The 19,420-nt window shown below is 44.2% G+C and overlaps 1 protein-coding gene across 1 annotated transcript; it reads right to left on the reverse strand.

The window, feature by feature from the left end:
- Window positions 1-459: 459 nt before the first annotated feature.
- Window positions 460-19,110, reverse strand: si:dkey-250d21.1 (uncharacterized). Its single transcript, XM_066650347.1, has 13 exons — window positions 18,771-19,110; window positions 17,354-17,474; window positions 16,392-16,499; window positions 15,748-15,784; window positions 13,821-15,664; window positions 12,987-13,014; window positions 10,122-11,890; window positions 9,954-10,002; window positions 9,666-9,709; window positions 9,512-9,572; window positions 7,589-9,399; window positions 7,453-7,489; window positions 460-6,712 (listed from the first exon to the last, which is right to left on the reverse strand). The coding sequence occupies exons 1-13, from the start codon at window positions 18,857-18,859 to the stop codon at window positions 1,191-1,193; spliced, it is 11,520 nt and encodes a 3,839-aa protein (XP_066506444.1). The 5' UTR covers window positions 18,860-19,110; the 3' UTR covers window positions 460-1,190.
- Between the last annotated feature and the right edge of the window lie 310 nt (window positions 19,111-19,420).

Consider the following 19,420-nt stretch of genomic DNA (forward strand, 5'->3'; position numbering starts at 1 on the left):
CACTGCAATAGTCAGTGACATCGTCTGATGTTCCAGGTCAGACCGTGATGGGTTACATATGTGCTATACGAAAGGATGTCTTCCCTTTGCCCGCTCCAGCTGCAGGATGTTAGATCATTGATCTGAAAGGACTGGTCCCATGCCTGAAAATCAGATATAAATCCATGGAAAAATTGGCAGAGAGCTCCAGAGCAAGCCAACAGCAAACAGACGGAGAACAAAGTTACAGCCTTTGAGCTCGACGTTACAGGATGCTAAGGGAGTTGAAAACGTCTCGGCATACAAAATGAGCAAAGTCACAGTTTCAGAGCACTGGAGATAGAGGAGCTTAGAATGGCAACCAGATGAACGTGCAACCCACTACAAAGCCAAGCCTGCCATCTGGTGGACATTTTCACAACGTGCTTCCAAAGTCCTGAAGGCCTGAATCAAACGAGAACCAAAAGAGAGTTTCATTTAAATCCTTTTTATTTATTTTAGTCAAATATATATGAACACTTCCTTCATGAGGAGGGCTTCTGGGCGAGAATGTTTACAGAAATCAATGCATCTAACTCAAACTGCAAACAAAGTAAAACATCGACATACAATGGAACGTAGCATTTCAGTTTGTGCCGTGGGATGGACCTTGTGATGTGATGCGGTCGTTTTCATGTAATTCATGGGTTTCTCGATAAAACGTGGGTACCTTGCCTAAACGTGTCCTTGCTAGTAATGTATCTTACAGGATTTACATGACAAAAAAAATCCTTAAAAGTTCCTGAAGATGCTGGAAAGCTTCCAAAAAGCCTGGCTTGAAAGCATATTTTTCAGACATCCTATGCCTCATGCTCCAAGAATCAGGGTGTTTTGCATAAAGGCACAAAAGCATTAGAGCCTTTCGAGGGCAAATATATATTTATATATATATTTTTGGCAAGACATTGGTCCCAATAGGCAGTCCTCTTTCTCATATACCACATCACAAACAAGTAAAATAAAAGACAGAACAACAACAACAAAAAAAAACATAATTATTAGATTATACTTAAAGTATACAAGTCTAATTCATTTTTCTATTAAAAAAAGCCTACTGAAACCTATGCTCATATCTGAACAGTAAGAGGTGGATACAGTGGGTCGCTCTCCGAGGACTTCAGCAGTATATGACACCCGAATGAAAAGGTTTACGAGCAGTTTAAGGGAAACCTCTACAAAGGATACAGCACTGGTAAGTTTCTCTGCGGATGCTTTACAAAGTCCAGCAGACCCTTCTTTCCCTGTCGAATTAAAGCCTCCCTTCTGCAGCAGGGCAGGACCAGAAGGAGCTGGAGGACGACCTCAATGTTGGGGAAAGATTTCATCTCTGAGATTTTGAGGCTGTCGAGGACAGAACTAGCAAGAGACTGATGAGGAGCCGTGCCATCCACCCACCTTTGCCTCCATTTTTGCAGCTCCGCTTTTAGAGAACTCCGTTCAGGCAGATCTCCCCAGCATACCTTAAAATCGTCAGTGTCCGTGCAGCATCCTTCCATCTTGGATACGACATAAGGCACAACCTGCATGCAGCGAAGGGCTGATAGAACCTGGTCAGAGAAAAGCTCCTTCATCTCCTTGATTGTGTGCTCTATCGCCCCTTTGCTCACAACCTCCCTATAGTGCACAATCAAGGGTTCTCGTGACGTGTGGTCAACATCAATCTTCAGCTTGGAAGAGAGTACCACTGCCTCTTGGAACCACGTCTGAAGATGACAGTCGACGTTAGCCCCCATATCACTCAAAGCAAAAAGGAGGTCAGGCAGGCTGTTCACAGCTTGATACAAATCCAGGGATCCACCCTGGAGACTCTGACTGAAAGGTTTGGTGAGGCTCAAGATGTTTTTGTTGATCACAACTGACAGGATGAACTGAAAACTCTGGAAAATGCTGAGGAAGTTCACAGCCTCCGTTCTTTCTGCTGCGCTGTCGAGACTTTCCGTCAGCTCATTCAGACAGAGCGTGATGGCTTCTATGATCTCTAACGTAAACTCCAAAACATCATGGCTCTCCTCCCAGTGACATCTGCTTAGCTTATCTCTCAGTTCAGTGTGCTTGCTTTCATCTTCCCAGAACAGGGACATGACTATGTTTTGTAACTTGGCCTGTTTCTCGGCATCCTCTCTCAACCAGTGGAGGGTTCTCTCCACCCACTTGAAGCTCTCTGTTATTTCAATGACTGTAGATGATCTGGAAAGCCATGTGTTCAGAGACACAGAGGAGCTGAGAGTGCGAACAGCTTGTGGGTACCTCTGAGATAACAACGATGCCACTGCTCTCATCTGTGCACCTTCAAAACCCACAGAGAGGAAGCTCTGCCCTCGACAGCAATCCAAGTTCAAGCCACAGTTCTCAGAAAGCACTCTCGTCACAGAATCCACAAATCTATTAATGTTTTTGTCAAGGGGAACCACAAACAACACATCCTCGAATAGAGTCTGCTTTTCAAAGTAGCGAATCCCTACAGGAATGTATAGGTGACCTTCGATTTCCACCTGTTGTTCAAATATGATGGAGAAGAACTTTGACTTTGCACATTCTCTGAGAAGTGCCTCTTGTGCTCTGCTGTCATAGAAAGACAAAACTGTGTTATGGGTTAGAGCACCACCATGGGTTTGATGATGTTTATCTGGACCTGCTGCTTGTGTGACGACTTTTGTTTGAGCGGTGCCATCTTGAGATACTGAGCAAGATGGTTTGACACCATCTTGAACATTTATTTTGGCTTGGTTGGTAACGTCTTCAGCTGGAATTGTACTAATGTCTGGACTAATATGCAGTGCTGCAGTTTCTTGACTTGTGATGTTTCGAGTGGTCATGGTAGCAGGGTAAGCACCATTTTTAGAGATTAGGGGTTGAATATCTTTGTGACCTTGACCTTCAGGGCTAACGATACTAACATGATCTACAGCCTGACCTTTGGACTGACTAGACTCATCCTCAGCAGCAGTGCTAACAGGCAGCCTGATATTCTGGGCTGCTGATACGGGCTCCACAGAGACATCCTGGTCTGCTGTAACAGTTTCCATAGCAACATCCTGGACCCCTTTGTCAACTTCCATTGTGACATCCTGTGCCACTTCTTGAGTTTCTACCACAGCCTCCATGTCTACATCCTGGACCGCTACTGGTTCCATAGACTCACTTACAGATGTGGCATCAGTATGCATAGTGACATCCTGGGCTACAACTGTTTCTGAGGACACACCTTGGACCATTACTACATGCTCTGCGGCAGCCTGAGTTTCTTCTGCAACTTCCATTGCAACATCTTCAGTAGCCGTTACATCCTTTGTTGTAACTTCTGCAACAGATTCTGTGATGCTGAGATATCCTGAAGGAACACACTCCACATTATCATCTTTGACTTCTCCCAGGGGCTCCACTGTATCACCTTGGACGGTTGTTACAAGTTTTGTGGTGTTCTCATGCACAGCGGTTCTTGTTGGTTTTATGAAAACACCCTGATTTTCTAACATGGGCTTTACACCAGCACACTGGGAAGGACTACTCAGTCCAGGTGTCATGTCCTGGTTTTCTGTTGTGGATTCCATGGGGATACTATGGGTTTCTACTGCAGGTTTTGTGGGAATGTCTAATGCAACTGCTATGGGTTCTGAAGTTACATGTTGTTCATCTAATTTAGACTCTGGTACAGACTCTGAGGCTGATGTTACAGGTTCTTCAGAGGGGGATGTGGTTGCTGCTCCAGGTTCTGTGGTCACATTCTGAACATCTGCTTTGGGTCCTGCAGGGATGTTTTGAATTTCTGATACAGGTTCTGTGTGGGTATCTAGGATGGCAGTTTTGGGGGTTGTTGTAGCATTTTGCACATCTGCTCCATGCTCTTCTACAGGTTCTTTGGGAATATCTGGGACTGATGTTACAGGTTCTGCAGGGCTATGTGTGATGGCTGCTCTGGGTTCAGCAGTGACATTCAGTGCAACTGCTTTAGGATCTGCAGGGATGTCCTGAAATTCTGATTCAGGTTCTGTGTGGGTATCCATGCCAGCTGCTATGGGTTTGAGAGTAGCATTATGCACATCTGCTCTGTGCTCTTCTACAGGCTCCTCTGGGATATCTAGGACTGTAGTTGTTGTTTCTGTGGTGACATATAGGCCTGCTGTTATGGGTTCTGAGGCAATGTTTTGGACATCTTCTCTGAACTCTGCAGGGATCTCCAAGACTGCGGTTAAAGGTTCTGTAGTGAAAGCTTGATCATTTGCTGTGGACTGTATAGACATACTTTGGGTTTGTGATGTGTCCTCAGTGGCATAACTCACTACTTGTGATGTGGGCTCAATGGCAACATCCTGAGCTACCGTTGTAGGTTCAACACAAGTTTCCAGCAGTGAAACCAAGGGTAAAGTTTCAGGCTCTATGGCCACACCCTGAGAAACTGTAGTTCCCAACACAACATCTGGTGCTGCTGCTGCTGCCTGTTGGACAGTGACAAACTGTGCTTTTACTGGTTCCATCGAGACATCCTGTGATGTTACATGTTCTTGGGTTTTATCTAGGATTTCAGTTGTGGGATCAGTGTGAAGATTTTGAGCTGCTGCTGCAGCTGGCTCAATACTGATTCCCTGGGCTGCTGTGTTAGGTTCAGTGACTTCATGTTTAATTTTCCCAAGCTCCTCTGAAGTATTACTGGCAAGAGGTTTATCCTCTGTATTGAGCTTATGGGATGTTTCTGATAAATCTAGTGGGAAATCGTCAGATGCAACTGAATCTGTTGTGATATCTTGATCTGCCATTTGTGTTTCAGGATTTGCGAGATCCATGGGGAATTCTTGGGGTGCGTCAAGAGGCTCAGCAGCAACATGCTCGACTGCCAAGTCTGTTTCTGCTTCTGTGACAGTACCCTCTACTTCCTCTGGCAGCTCCATGGGAACATCCTCAGTGGCTGACTCAGGATCAGTTGTGACAACCTCAGCTGGAACCTCTGGTACATACTCTCTGGCAGCATACTCTGTTTCTTCTGAGAGGTCCATGGGGGTATCTTCGAGTGCTGAATCAGGGTCAGTGTTTATGTCCTGAACTTCTGCTTCCCTTGCAGTTTCTGGGGATATGTCTTGAGATGCTGGTGCAGATGGTTCAATAGTGATCCCCTGGATGGCTGGGAAAGGTTCTGTTATAATATTTGAAATACTGGGAATGGTAGTAACCTCTGTATTGGCATCTGGGGTTGTTCCTGATAAATCCAGGGTATGTTCAAACTGAACTGACTTTACAGGGTCTGTAGCCACACTTGGAGCTTCTACTACAATCAGAAGTTCTGAGGTTATGCCTTGTGCAGCTGAGGATGTCTGGGTAATGCCCAAAAGCTCTGTGGTAACTCCTTGGGCTGCCAGCTCTGCTGCTTTTGCAAACTCCATGAGAACGTCCCCAACTGCTGAATCAGGTTCTGAAGCAACATGTTGGAGGTCAGGCTGGCTGCTAATGTCTTGTGTTGCTGGAATTGTTTCAGTGACCTCCATAGCTGCTGGGTCAGGCTCTGAGGTTACTACCTGAGCTGCTGTTACAGGCTCGAAGCCTGCACCATGAGCTTCTCTTACAGGCTCTGAGGAGATGACTTCTGCTGCTGCTGGGAGTGCCACAGGACTAACTCCTGACACTATATTAAACCCTGTGGTGACATTTTGTGCTGGCAGCTCTGTTACAGGCTCTGTGGCAACAACTTGCAATGCTTCTTCAGTATTACTGGAAGATGTCACAGGTTCTGTGGGGATATCCTGGGCTGTCACGTTTGTCAGAGCCTCCGTGACACTCTGGTCTTCCACTTCAGCCAAAGGTTTGGGAGTGACACTCTGGGCTTCTGTTTCTATGAGAGCATCTGTAGTGACACACTGGGCTTCTGTTTCTACAAGAGCATCTGTAGTGACACACTGGGCTTCCGTTTCTACGAGAGCCTCTGTAGTGACACTCTGGGCTTCCGTTTCTACGAGAGCCTCTGTAGTGACACTCTGGGCTTCCGCTTCTACGAGAGCCTCTGTAGTGACACTCTGGGCTTCCGCTTCTACGAGAGCCTCTGTAGTGACACTCTGGGCTTCCGCTTCTACGAGAGCCTCTGTAGTGACACTCTGGGCTTCCGCTTCTACGAGAGCCTCTGTAGTGACACTCTGGGCTTCCGCTTCTATGAGAGACTCTGTACTGACACTCTGGGCTTCCGCTTCTACGAGAGCCTCTGTACTGACACTCTGGGCTTCCACTTGTAGAGCCACTACTCTATCACCTTGTTCCTCTGTTGTGACAAGCGTACATGTCGAAAGAGATCCTGTGGTGATACTCTGCACAGGTTCTTTGACATCCTTGGTAGATGTGGTTGGTTCTGCAGTGAAATCCTGGGTCGCAGCTGCTGTTACAGTCCCTATAGTGTCACTCATCGCTGCCAATTCTATCAGAGCTTCTGCTGTTACACAGTGCACTACTGATGTTACGTCCAATGTGACAACCCTATTTGCCATTACAGACTCCGTGGAAACATCCTGGGCTGTTACTTTAGGTTCTTCTGCAGTTTCCTGACCTCCTGCTTCTTGGACAGATGTGCTTACTGCAGATAAACGTTCAGCTGTCGACTGGACCACTATGTCGACAGGAGTGTAGACCTGCTCCTGCTCTACTGCAGTTGAAGCATTTGTCTCAATGGCACTATCAGCAAGAGTTACAGTGTGGTCTGGGGCAGCAGGGTCCAGTCCTGGTGACACAGGAAAAACACAAGTGAAGCTAAACTTATGGTAAAATGTTTATTACAAGATATCTGAAAGCAGATGGTCACTCTGAATTGTTGTTTCAGGTTTATCTGTGGTGACTAGAGTTGTGGCTTTTGCAGCCTCTGTAATGCCAGTACCATTAGTCTCAACTGCCCATACAACCCCAAACAGCTCTGAAGAAATGTGGAGTGATTCAACAACAAATCCAAAAGCATTGCTAAGCGTAGCTAAACATAACACTTTAATCATTTTGAAAAGCATAGGTCAGGTGGAGAATGTGGAAATCATAACTGTAAATTAAAAAAAAAAATTAAAGTACAGGATCACAGCATCTAGCCACAGACAACACACGAAGACAAGCAGACAGCTCAGAAAAATATATGGAAATTCAGAAATGCAAAAAATATAGTAGGTGCACTACTGTCAGGGTTATTCCCTTCAATTTCACTTTTTAAAATTCTCCCATTTCATTACTTTTTTTTTTTCCCATACAGTATTTTAAGTTAAAATCTCTGCTACAAAAGGAGGGTCAAAAAAGTTACAGCATTTCCAGATTCTGGAGGTTAGGATCTAGAAAATCCAAAAAATGTTTGGCGTTTCTGGATAGCAGCAATCCCCCCATTCTGAATTTTTTTTGTTTTTTGGGAGGAGAAAACTACGTAAAAATATACATATATATTTCAGGCTGTAAATTTACCAATATAAACCAAACTTAACCACTCACCAATATTAATTCTCATGTTGTCAACATTCTGCTTCATCTGTAATTTTAAACACAAAAACAAGTTTATATAGATTAGGAAAATAGTGTGTTTAAAATGAAGACTGTGTAAAACACTGTACAGATTAAAAATACAAACCTGAGAAAGAAAGCCATGACATTCTGGGTCAATTTCCATGCACCTGGCCATCACTTCCTCCAAAGCTTGCAGCGTTTGCCGATGCATAAGAAGCATCACTGTGTCTGTTTTATTTCCAGTGCAGATATTGCCACTCCTGAGGAAGGTCCTCAAAGAGTTAAGGGTAGTCTTCATCAGATCACACTCCATGCTTATACTGGGTAGCACGGCTACAATCTTAAGAAGAGTAGTAACATTAGGGAGACTTTTAGCCTCTGGATGGTGAAGAGTTTCCGAGATGGAGGCCGGTGGGGACGAGTCTTGGTATTTCTCTCGCCAGGCTGTGGCCCAGGCATTTATGTCATCTTCTACTGTGTCTGGCTCAGGAACATCACTGTGATAGATGGTGTAGAGTTTATCTGTTGCCTCTGGAAGAATAGGCAGAGGGTTGCAGGTGGGTAGCAGCGAGAGGACTTTGAGTGCTTTCAGGTGACAGTCTGAAAAGTTAAACTTCATTTCATCAATCAATCCACTCAGTACCGGTATACTGACTGTTTCTCTGTAGCAAACCTCAGCCGACTCAAAGCTACCAGCAAAATCTGGATAGGTCAATCCACCAGCAACTTTCGCAGAGAGATGTGTTGCCTCCTCAAACCACGTAATGTGAACTGCATTTATGTTCTCCAGCATCTTATTAAGGGACTCCATTATGAGAGGTATCTTCTCCAGTTCGCAGATGATATCGGCTGGATTTCCACAGCGGAAAACTGTGCTACAGTTACGTAGTGGGGCACAGGCATTTTTTAAGATCACAAGTGGAATGACAAAATCAGACTCCCTGATGGCAGTGGAGAGGATGAGGGCCTGGATTGACATGCTATTACTCCATGTACCACTTGCATTGTTGCTGACAGAGTCCAAGCAACTGAGGACTCCATCCAGCATGTCTACCAGAATGTCAAAGAAATCTTCTGTCTTTTTCCACTTCGACAAACATGTCTCTGGGACCTCTTCAAGAGCTTCACGAGGAGTACTCAACAGACCCTCCATAGTCTGAGAAAGCTCCGTATGCAATCTTGGTGACTGATCAAAGAAAAGCAGCAGGTCCTCCACCACTCCAAGAACCTTTGTGATAGGCTCATTGTGAAGGCTTACTGCCAGCCAATAGGCAAGTCCACAGGACTCGCTTGGTGTGTTGACGGCGAGAGGATAGCTGGCCAAGAAGTCCAGTGACACTTTTCTCAGACTCTGACTACTAGCCCCCATACACATAAAGGACTGGCCACGACAGTAGCCCATCTGGAGTCCCCACCCCTCTGTGAGAATGTCTGAAATATCCTTAGCCTGAACATCTGCTTCAGAATTTTCCTCAAAGGGCATGAACCCAAGGAGCTCCACTTTAGGTGTGCAATCATCAACATACCTGACAAAGACAGGAATGTACCTTTTGTCCTCCACAAACACTCCTTTATCAGTGATAATGGAAAAGAACGGAGACTCCTGAACTTCAGAAAGGATTGCTTCCCTGGTGGACTTAACCACGTTCTCCAGTATTTCCCCATCCGATAAGCACTTGATGTTCTCCTGACTCCAGTGACATGAGCTAAGCTCTTGAATGATGCCGTCTTGCTCCTCCTTCGGGAGATCTGAAAACAGGCAGTTTCTCCGAGCCATTCTGGCAGCAACTCTAAAGACTTTTTCACTGCTTTGAAGATTGTCTGCAGGTTTGACAGAGTGTCCATTTTCATCCAAAACCTTTGTCTGCTCTTCCTCAGTAACTGCTGCAGACACTGGCTGGGTGTCCATTTCTTCTACAGCAGCTTTGCGGTTACCTACATAGAAGAATAACTCTGATCACATTTCAGTGACAAGATTTGATGTGTTATTTAACATAACATTTTTACACACACCCAAACACACACTGCAGGAACTGAGGGAACGTACCTTCTGCCTTTACCTCCTTACAGTCTGGGAATATTTCATATATTTTATCCTTGGGAATGATCTGTGGTTTTAAAAAGATAAATATAAGATTAAATATCAAAAACAGCTCACAGGATTAAGACATAAAAATTAAAGATGCAAAGATGTCAACTACCTGCAGAGAGTCCAGATACTCTGCTTCATCTGTGTGGTTGTCTACTGTAAAACAAGGGAAAGCGCACAAACAGAACAGTTTCGAGAACATTTTAGATAAAATAAGATTATCCTTCATTTGTCGCACAGTAGGGAAAACAACATCTTTTCTATAAGTAGTGGACAACACAACACGCTGAGATACATCTGGTTTATGGTCAAGTTTTCTGTAAACAGATTCTCAGGAAGCAACATAAGATAGATATTAGAACCATAAATAAATGGAAAAAAAATGTACATAACAACACACCTCCGTCCTTTGCTTCAGAATATTTCAGGAGGGTTTTGGACTCTTTGTCCTGTGAGAAAAACAATATGAAATCATCACTAAAGGAGATTTACTTGTCCAGTCATTACTGTTAATTTATTTTACTAATAAATATATTATGCTTTAAACTAAGATAAATAAATACATTACCAGGCAGATGCCCTCTAGCGTCTTTGGGGTGAGTTTCAAGCACTGAGTGACCATCCTGTCCAGATCCCTGTTAAAGTTTGCGCCCACTTGCAGCATGGCCAAACATGGAGACCTGTCCTTGGCGTAGGTTTCCCTCAAGTAGTCTTGAAACATTTTATGGTGTTTCACCTCTCCACAGTATTCCAGTGCAGTGCTTGGCAAAACACACATGATCTTCAGAAGCGTGTTAATGTTGGCAAAGTACTGCATGAGTGGTAGGCGAAGGGTTTGAAAAATAGTGTCCGGGATAGTTGGGGAGACCACTTTGGTCTTCCATTTCACCTTCCAGCAAGACAGTTCTGTGAAGAAGTTTTCAGGGTCTGGGAGGTCACCGATATACAAAGGAGGCTTTGATTTCAGGCTTTCAAACGTGTAGCTTACAGTCACAGAACATGGGACGAGGGACAAGAAGTTGAGTGCCTCTTTGTGGTCATCTGAGAAATGATCTTTAACAGAGTTGATCAGGTGGTCAACTAAAGGGAGACTGACTGCATCCTTGTAGTATCCACCTGGCTTTAGGAGACTGTCCCTTGGGACCACGACAGCATCAGGCACTTTAATCTGCACACCGAGGTTTTGACCAAAGGCACAGGCTTCATCAAACCAGTTCTGGTGGAACACTTTGATGTTGGTCTTGACTCGATTAAGAGTGGCTACAATGCCACTGATCTGGCAAAGCTGCGAGGCAGCACTAAAGTGATCTTTCTGAAGCGATGCACTCAGCTCCCTCGTGAAGGACGAGACGTTCTTCAGGGCAACTAAAGCTACAATGAAGTCAAAGTCCCGAATCATCTGCAGGAGCTTCTTGGCTTGGTTGACCACTGCTAAACTCCAGCTTTCTGGATTGCTGCTCTGGAAGGACTCTAAACACTGTGCTAAGGGCTCCAGTATCTGAGCAAAGACATCATAAGAGTCATGCTTCTCTAGCCAAGAAGAACAAAAATTCCCTTGAAGGTCATGGACTTTCTCATAGCTTTCCCTCAGACCAACAGCTAGGACTTGGTCCAGCTCTTTTTCCAGGTCTGGCATGCTGCTGAAAAACAACACCACCTTATCTAACGTATCGATGGCTCGACTGACCGAGGACACAGGCACAGACCTTGACCACCATGTGTTAAAAGAATAACAAGAACAGTGAGTGCATATTGCGAGTGGATGTGTCTCTTGTACTTTGCAGGCGAAAGCCTTGAGTTTGTAAGAGACCTCCCCTGAACCCAAATAAGCCTGGCCTCTGCAATTTCTCAAGTCAAGGTGCCACTCTTTGGTGACGATGTCGAAAAGATGCTCACACATAGACTCTGTATCAAGACTTGCATCCACAAACCCCATCAGTTCCAGTCTCATAACGTCAAAACTATCCACAAACCTGAGAAACAAGGGGAGGAAATCTGCTTCTCCCATCTTCACAGCTCGATCGATGAACAGGGAGAAGAAGGAACTTCCCACTTCGGAAAGAATCCCCTCACGTACCACGTCCTCACACACTTTCAAAACTTCATTCATTTCTGATTTGGTCACATACTCGACCTCTCCCTCAAGACCACCCTGAGACTGCCGGCTTTGGCTGTTGCAGGCTGCAGTGATAGCTGCCTGCAAGGCTGATTTTAATGCCTCTTTATCAGCCCCCGTGCAGTCAGCCGGTTTCTGTCTCTCCATCTCCATGTCCAAGGTCATTTCTCGCTGCTCTTCCATCTCTTGATTCGAGACATCATTTGCGTTGTTTTCAGTTGCTGAAGATAGAAATAAAATAAATGAGAATCTAACAGGGATAACAATAGGGTAATGGTTATTTATGCTAATATGAACAAACATTTTACATCCATGTAAGCAACAAGAGAGTAAGGCAGAATAGCAATGGAAAATACTCAAGAGCTGGATGTTACGGCCAAAATTTTGTATACAGTATATTTCTTTATCTTTTGTCAAAACAATATAATTCGGATGCCAATATGAACAATAAAAAAGACACAGAAAAACAGCCAAGAACTGAAAGCAACATGACATCATCAGCAAACAAATACCTCTTGGCTTTGTCAATATTAATATTTTTAAACTTTAACATCAGTCAGTGATAGATGCTGTAAATAATGTATATGGAAATATTGAAATATGTTTAAAAGTCATTATATTATTAAAACATTTCATATTGCGCTATATATTGACACTGAATTATTGCTCATATTGCCCCATTGATACTGAATTATCTAGCGTGGCTATTGTGGTTTAAAACGCTGATTACACATTTTTTTTTTTTTTTACATTTTGTTATTGATGAAACATCTTAAATCTCATAAATACTCATGACTGTGTGTTTCCACTCACTCTTCTCGCTTCTCAGATGTTTAGAGACTTTTTCTTTGTGAATGTGCACACAGTTGGCTTGTATGGTTTATGACCACAGAGAAAAGTTTCTATAGTCATTCAGCCAAACAAGAGGTCTCTTGCTAGGTTGAACATGTAATATGTAAAGCATTGCGTCGTCTAGCAACTTTTCAAGCTACTTTCCTCTGAAAAGAGTTGACAACACTATGTAATAAAGTCATTACTACTAATACTACACTACAGTCAGGAAAGATGCCAGAATGTGTTTTTACCTTCAATATAATTACCATTATACATAAACACAGATATCAGCATTATAAAAACCAAAAATTGGTCTCATAATCTGTGCTATAAAATTATCTGATGATGCTTTCTACTTTGAATATTACCGTGTTGGTAAAGGAGTTTATATTTTTTTTCCTGAAGTAAAAACGCACTTATTCCATGAGAATCAGACTTCCTGTGAAACAAACTGGACTTAGAATTTTTAATTATGAGATTTACCTGATGGTTGAACTTCCATCACATCATCCTGAGAAAACAGACAGAATTAATTGTGTGAATATTATAAATGTAATAAATAATCAATTAACAAATACCAAATTAACAATTAAACATGTGGCACGCAAACACATCACCCTCCTCTACTAAACTAATTATACCATCGGTAGCAGTTCTGAAGTCCTCATCTCTTCACACAAAATAATCTCTTTCTGAAGGTGAATGATCTGGAGCTTCTACCATTTCACTCAATGTAAAACAAAAGACCCCAGAGTTTTTTGTGGTCTGCCTAGGTCTGGGTGGTTCTGATTTTGTGCTGTGTCTTCTGTAGATGGCAGGCATTTCAAAATAGCCTTAATCTAAGTCTCCCCAATCAGCGCTGGACCCGTGTTTATGTGAGAGCGCAGAGACGAGGTTAAACTCAGCAAAACAGACACAACGAGCGCTGAGAAATAAGAGCACTGAGTAAAAACGGAGAAGAAAGAGAACAGAGTGAAAACGGCTAAAAACCAGAGCTTCTGCTCCTCGCTCCTCACTGCTGTGCGCTCGGGGTCGGGGTGAACAGTGAGCGGCTCATTATCATTTAAAGGAACAGGTGCTGAAAGCGGGCGTTCTGAACAGGGGCTGTTTACACAGGGGGAGAACAATGCTGTGGGGCTCGTGGGGTTTGGACCAAAGCAGGTCACAGACGTTTCATTAAGAAACAGAACTGTGTTCCACTGTGGAGAAAAGAGGGCATAATATCCCCCTTTAAATATCAATAACAAGTTACACAAACACACAAAGACCACTGTGTTAGACCTATATTATTCCACATTAATAAATAAATTCCTTTACCTTATGAAGTAGCTGGATTATGTCTGGGTGACTCTCCACATACGACTGCACCATATCCTCAATGTTGAAATGTACATCTTGATTGATGTAAACAAATGCCATGTTGCACAGCCGTTTCTCTGCTGGCACTTCCTTCATGTAGGAATGGTACCTGTTGAGCACCATGTCATACTGACCGTAGACCTCTGCATCAGCGTTTATACAAGGAATGGAACCCAGGACTCTGAGCAAGCTTTGGACATTGGGATAAAAACCAATATCTGGGATTTTTAAAGTGGCGAAAACACTTGTGGGCAGGATTCTCCTCTTGCTTGCGTGCCTCCATTTCACCTCCCAGCAACCCAGCTCATCATAGAAGGAATCTGGACGGGCCAAGTTATTCAGATTAGCATCTGCAACCTTGTCTTTCCGGATGCTGAAGTTGTGGTCAGCCATGTATGATGGCACCAAAGACAGCCATCTCAATATTCTGACCATCTCAACGCCCAGGACCCTCTTAACTTCATCGATGAGGTACTGCAGGATCATCTTGCTCAGGGATTCCCTGTAGTAGTCCTCTGCTGAGGGCAGGGGCTGTGCCTCGGCATCACCATTGGTGGCAGTGTCCACCGGAATAGTGACAGCAACTCCCAGTTTTTTGGCTCGACCCACTGCATCCGAGAACCACTTTCTGTGGAAAATAGGAATCTCCTGCAAGTGTTTGTTGAGCAGCTTTAAGGCATTGGAGATTGTGTATTGCAAAGTACTGCTGATGCTGATGATCCCTCTCAGACTCGGGTTCAGGATGCTCACGCAACACAAGGTGTTCTTCAGTACCACCAGGGAGATGATGAAGTTGAAGTTCTTCAGCTTGTCCTTAAGCTTGAGCAGCTGCTCTACGACAGCTGTGTCCACATCTGATAGAGCACTGGTGCACATCTCACCAATGCTGTTCAAAAGAGGTTCAAGGATTTCCAGCATGGTCTGGAAGGCGTCCGTGCCGTATTCCCAGTTGTTCTGGCAGGCCTCTTTTACCCGATCCACTTCTCCTTTGATGTGACTGTATGCTAAGGTGATCTTGGAATGAAGCTTTCTCATGAGTGTCTCAGACTGGCGCAAGAGGGCAGCAACCTCTTCTACGGTGTCCACAACTTCCTGGATGGAGAGGACCGGCAACGACCGAATCAGCCACATGTTGAAGGCATAAGGGTCACTGGGCGCAAGTACGACCTGAGGGAAGTCCCTCAGCATCCGACAGGAGAACTCTTTCAGTTTCTGACACAAGCTACCTGTGGTCAGGTAAGTGAAACCTCGACAGTGCTCCATCCTCAGTCCCCATTTGTTGCTAATCTCGGACACAAGCATCCGGAAGAGATTGTCTGTGTCCATGTCACACGGCAGGAATCCCATCAGGTGCTTCTGTGGAAAGCCATCAACGGAGACTGTGCGGATAAACACCGGGATCTGATCCTTGCCCTCAATGTTGGTCTTGTCTAGGAGAATAATGGAGAAGAAGCGAGCCAAACGCAAACTGTTGCGGATTTCCTCTCGCATCACAACCTCTCCTAATTTTAGCACTTCTTTCGCATCGATATTTTCTGCACAGATCGGGTCGACTGGGATTTGTCCGGCAGGACCACTCCCCATCGACTTGGTAGTGCTGAGAATGGCATTGTTGCTGATGCTGAAGCCTGTAAGAGCTAATGTTTCTTTGAAGTACACCTTTAGAGTTTCCTTGGCTTTGGAAATATCAGGATCTTCTGTATTGTCCGGTTCTTCCTCTTGCTCCGGAGGATTCTGTGCCACACTGTTCTCTCCCAGGTCTTCTTTCACGGTCGGCTGTACAACTGCAGCCTGGGGTTCAGCTGAAAAACAATAATATGCATGTTCATTAGTATAAAAATTCCACATAAATAACAATCTTCAACACAATTAAGAAACGACTAACCTTTTGTCTTCTTTGCTTTGACAGGAGCCTCTGCAGCCTGAAAATACAGTCAGAGGACAATCAGTAAAAAGGCAGACAATTCAACCAGCAACATTCTGTAACAGCAAGAATTAAGGAGACACATCATGACGAAAATACCTTGTTCAATAATAATATATATATATACATATGCACAGTGTGTGCTTTCTGTGTGCTGCCCAAGTCTGAAAACATGGGATAAAACGAATCGTTCTGATTCTGCTCCACTTCTGCCATCAAGTGCAGAGACTTTAGAATGGCCCCACCCCCTCGTCTGAGTCTGTCCAATCACAGCGCTGGACCCGTGTTTATGTGAGAGCACAAAGACGAGGTTAAACGCACCAAAACTAAGAAAACCGGAGAAGCATGAGAACTGAGCGAAAACGGCTAAAAACCAGAGCTCTAAAAACTTCTGCTCCTCGCTCCTCACTGCTGTGCGCTCGGGGTCGGGGTGAACAGAGAGCGGCTCATTATCATTTAAAGGAACAGGTGCTGAAAGCGGGCGTTCTGAACAGGGGCTGTTTACACAGGGGGAGAACACTGCTGTGGGGCTCGTGGGGTTTGGACCGAAGCAGGTCACACTTGTTCCAAACATGAGTAATGATAACACGAGCTGTCAAACTCACCGTGTGTCTTGTTCTTTTTCTGCCGCTGTTCTGTGTGCTGTCTTTGTCGGTCGTGAAGTTAAATATAGTTGGAACTGCGCCATCTTTCAACACACACTTAAGCTCACTCTAAAAATAAAACAAAAAGAAAGCAAATGGTTACGTACTGTGAGAAAAATGATTTTAATATTATCATAATTGTCATACACAGAAATTTCTTCCAGCTCTGTATTCCACAAAGCAGAGGGCTACGAAGCAGGATTTCTCTTTACTCAGATAATTTAAGCCCAAAGTCAAGCCTGTCCAACCCTGCACTCTGGAATACCCCCAGGGTTTGAGAACCTTATAGAAAATAAGACACTACACACTGCGTAAAGTGTATAATTTATCACGATGATAATAAAAAAAATGATTATATTGGCCACCAAAACATTTACTGCTTTCAGAAACATTCTCATAAAACATGCATCACAGGGCAGCTTTAATAATAATAATAAATGACCTTCTTAAAGCTCTATTCAAAAACCAAAAGGTATTTAAAGGTTACAGTTAATATAATCAATATAGCAACAGACACAAAACGGAAACATGAAAAACAAACATTTCTGGGAAAATAAAAACACCCCCACAATAAAATTATCAAATGTAAACATCAATAGAAAGTTATTGTCGACTTGGTGATCCAGGGTCAGTGTAAGTTCCTGGTTTACGCAACACAACGACAAAGTGCAATTCACTTTTACAGCACTGTCCTGAAATCAACAGGGAGAGGGGGCCGTTTCCTACCCTCCTCCAAATGTTACATAGTGCAGTTTCTGCAGTGTTGACCCTGGAGTAGCAACAACAGAGGCTCTATTCTCCATTTAACAACTCAGTGGAGCATCACAGTGATTTTAAAGCTGTAATTTTAGGGTAAAAATAAGACCTAATGTTGCTTTAAATAAAAAAAATAAAAACCCCAAAATGGAAATGCGATCACTTACTTCCTTGAGGATCAAAGATTCTTCGAAATGTCTGGAGCAGAGTTTGACGTTTCTGTGTAAATATTCAGGAGTCTTGGTCTGGAGGTCTGGTCTGCCACAGTTTCCCAACCATTGTTTACATCTGGAAAAATAAATAAATAAAAGGTGGTTGGGCAAACATTGGTAAGCACTTACACATTCTCAAACCACAGTAAACCACTGTAAAACATGCTTTCTGTCTTTATCTTGTTTCCCTTCCTCTGCCCGAGGTCCCATGTGCACACAATCACTTTCCAGAAGTTATTCAGGAGAATAATCCAATCAGACGTTGCATCAAAGCCTTCTTTCTTCTACACTCACTGTTGTGCATTTACAAACTGTAGTCCATCTGTGGCTCTGCATACTTCGTCACCCCCCTCCCCCCCTGTTCCTCAGCGCTCAGGACCCCCACAGAGCAGGTGTGATGTGGTGGTGGATCATTCTCAGCGCTGCAGTGACACTGACGTGGTGGTGGTGTGTTAGTGTGTGTTGTGCTGGTGTAGAGTGGATCAGACACAGCAGTGCTGCTGGAGTTTTTAAACCCTGTGTCCACTCTCTGTCCACTCTGTGAGACACTCCTCCCTCGTTGGTCCACCTTGTAGATGTAGAGTCAGAGACAGTAGCTCATCTGTCGCTGCACAGTGTGTGTCGCTCGTCCTCTAGTCCTTCATCAGTGACACAGGACGCTGTCGGCTGGATGTTTTTGGTCGGTGGACTGTTCTCGGTCCAGACACTGAGGGGTTTAAAAACTCCAGCAGCACTGCTGTGTCTGATCCACTCTACACCAGCACAACACACACTAACACACCACCACCACGTCAGTGTCACTGCAGCGCTGAGAATGATCCACCACCACATCACACCTGCTCTGTGGGGGTCCTGAGCGCTGAGGAACAGGGGGGGAGGGGGGTGACGAAGTATGCAGAGCCACAGATGGACTACAGTCTGTAATTGTAGAACTGTAAAGTGCTCCTGTGTGGTCAGTGGGGCTGAGAGAACGCAAAGTAAATTTAAAAACAGGTAACAACGGAATAAACAGTAAGTGAAAGAAGCCCCTGCCATTTTGAGGAGGGCCTGACGATGGCAGGCGAGAACCTGCAGCTTAGAAAAAAAAGTTAAAGCTAAAATCAACTGAATTAGTTTATGGACGGGTTAGTGGCCCTTAGTCCTGGGTATAAATTAAAAATAAACAGTCTACGTTAAGACAAAACACGTACACGCAAAGAAGGGAGGAGAAAGGAGGTGTAAAACACTTCAATGAATCAAAGAGCTGAGGAGGGGTTAGCAGGCTAACTAGCGAGCGGTGCTACACTGCAGGATCTTTGGAGGTTTTGCGACAAAACAAAGGGATCCTAGCTTAAGTTTATCGTTTAAGAACACGGAATTAAGGCCGACTCACCGTTCAGGGTCCAACGGGAACCTAAAGAAGGCGACATTCGTCTGATTTGAGCTCTGTTTACAGCTCGCTGCGGCACAGCTTTCGGGCATTTTGGACGAACATGCGTTCACTTAATCAGCATTAAAACATGCATTCAGAATGCGCTGAGCTCCAAAACCCCACAAATGCCCCAGAAAACGAGCATAAAGGCCGCTCCGGGCCCTTTCCCTCCTCCGAAACTCGCGTATTAAGCTCAAACCATGCCCTAAACTCGCTGTTTTTCCCAAATCGAAGCTATTCTTCTGCTGCTACTTTTATCCGAATCCAGATCCAGTTTTCGAGGCAGCCCACTTCCTCCTATTGCTCCCATTAGATTTTTTTTGAACGCGAGAATGCGCTTCAACACAGAATCCACCAGATGGCGCCAGAGAAAGAGACGGCGATGAACGGGAGTGAACGGCAGGGTGAGAGAGTGCACGCTGCTCAACGGATAAAAAAAAAAACATAAATGGATTCCAGGGCGTATATATATTAGATTTAATCCCAGGTTTGGAAAGCTGAAGACCACAGTTAGTCAAACTTGGTTTAAAAACGTTACAATCATCATCTGTGTTTATACATCAAAGGAATAAAGCACTAAGACGCTAGCATTACTGCTAAAGGGGGGTTGG

The sequence above is a fragment of the Hoplias malabaricus genome, chromosome 18 (assembly GCF_029633855.1).
Source record: "Hoplias malabaricus isolate fHopMal1 chromosome 18, fHopMal1.hap1, whole genome shotgun sequence".
NCBI classification, from domain to species: Eukaryota; Metazoa; Chordata; class Actinopteri; order Characiformes; family Erythrinidae; genus Hoplias; species Hoplias malabaricus.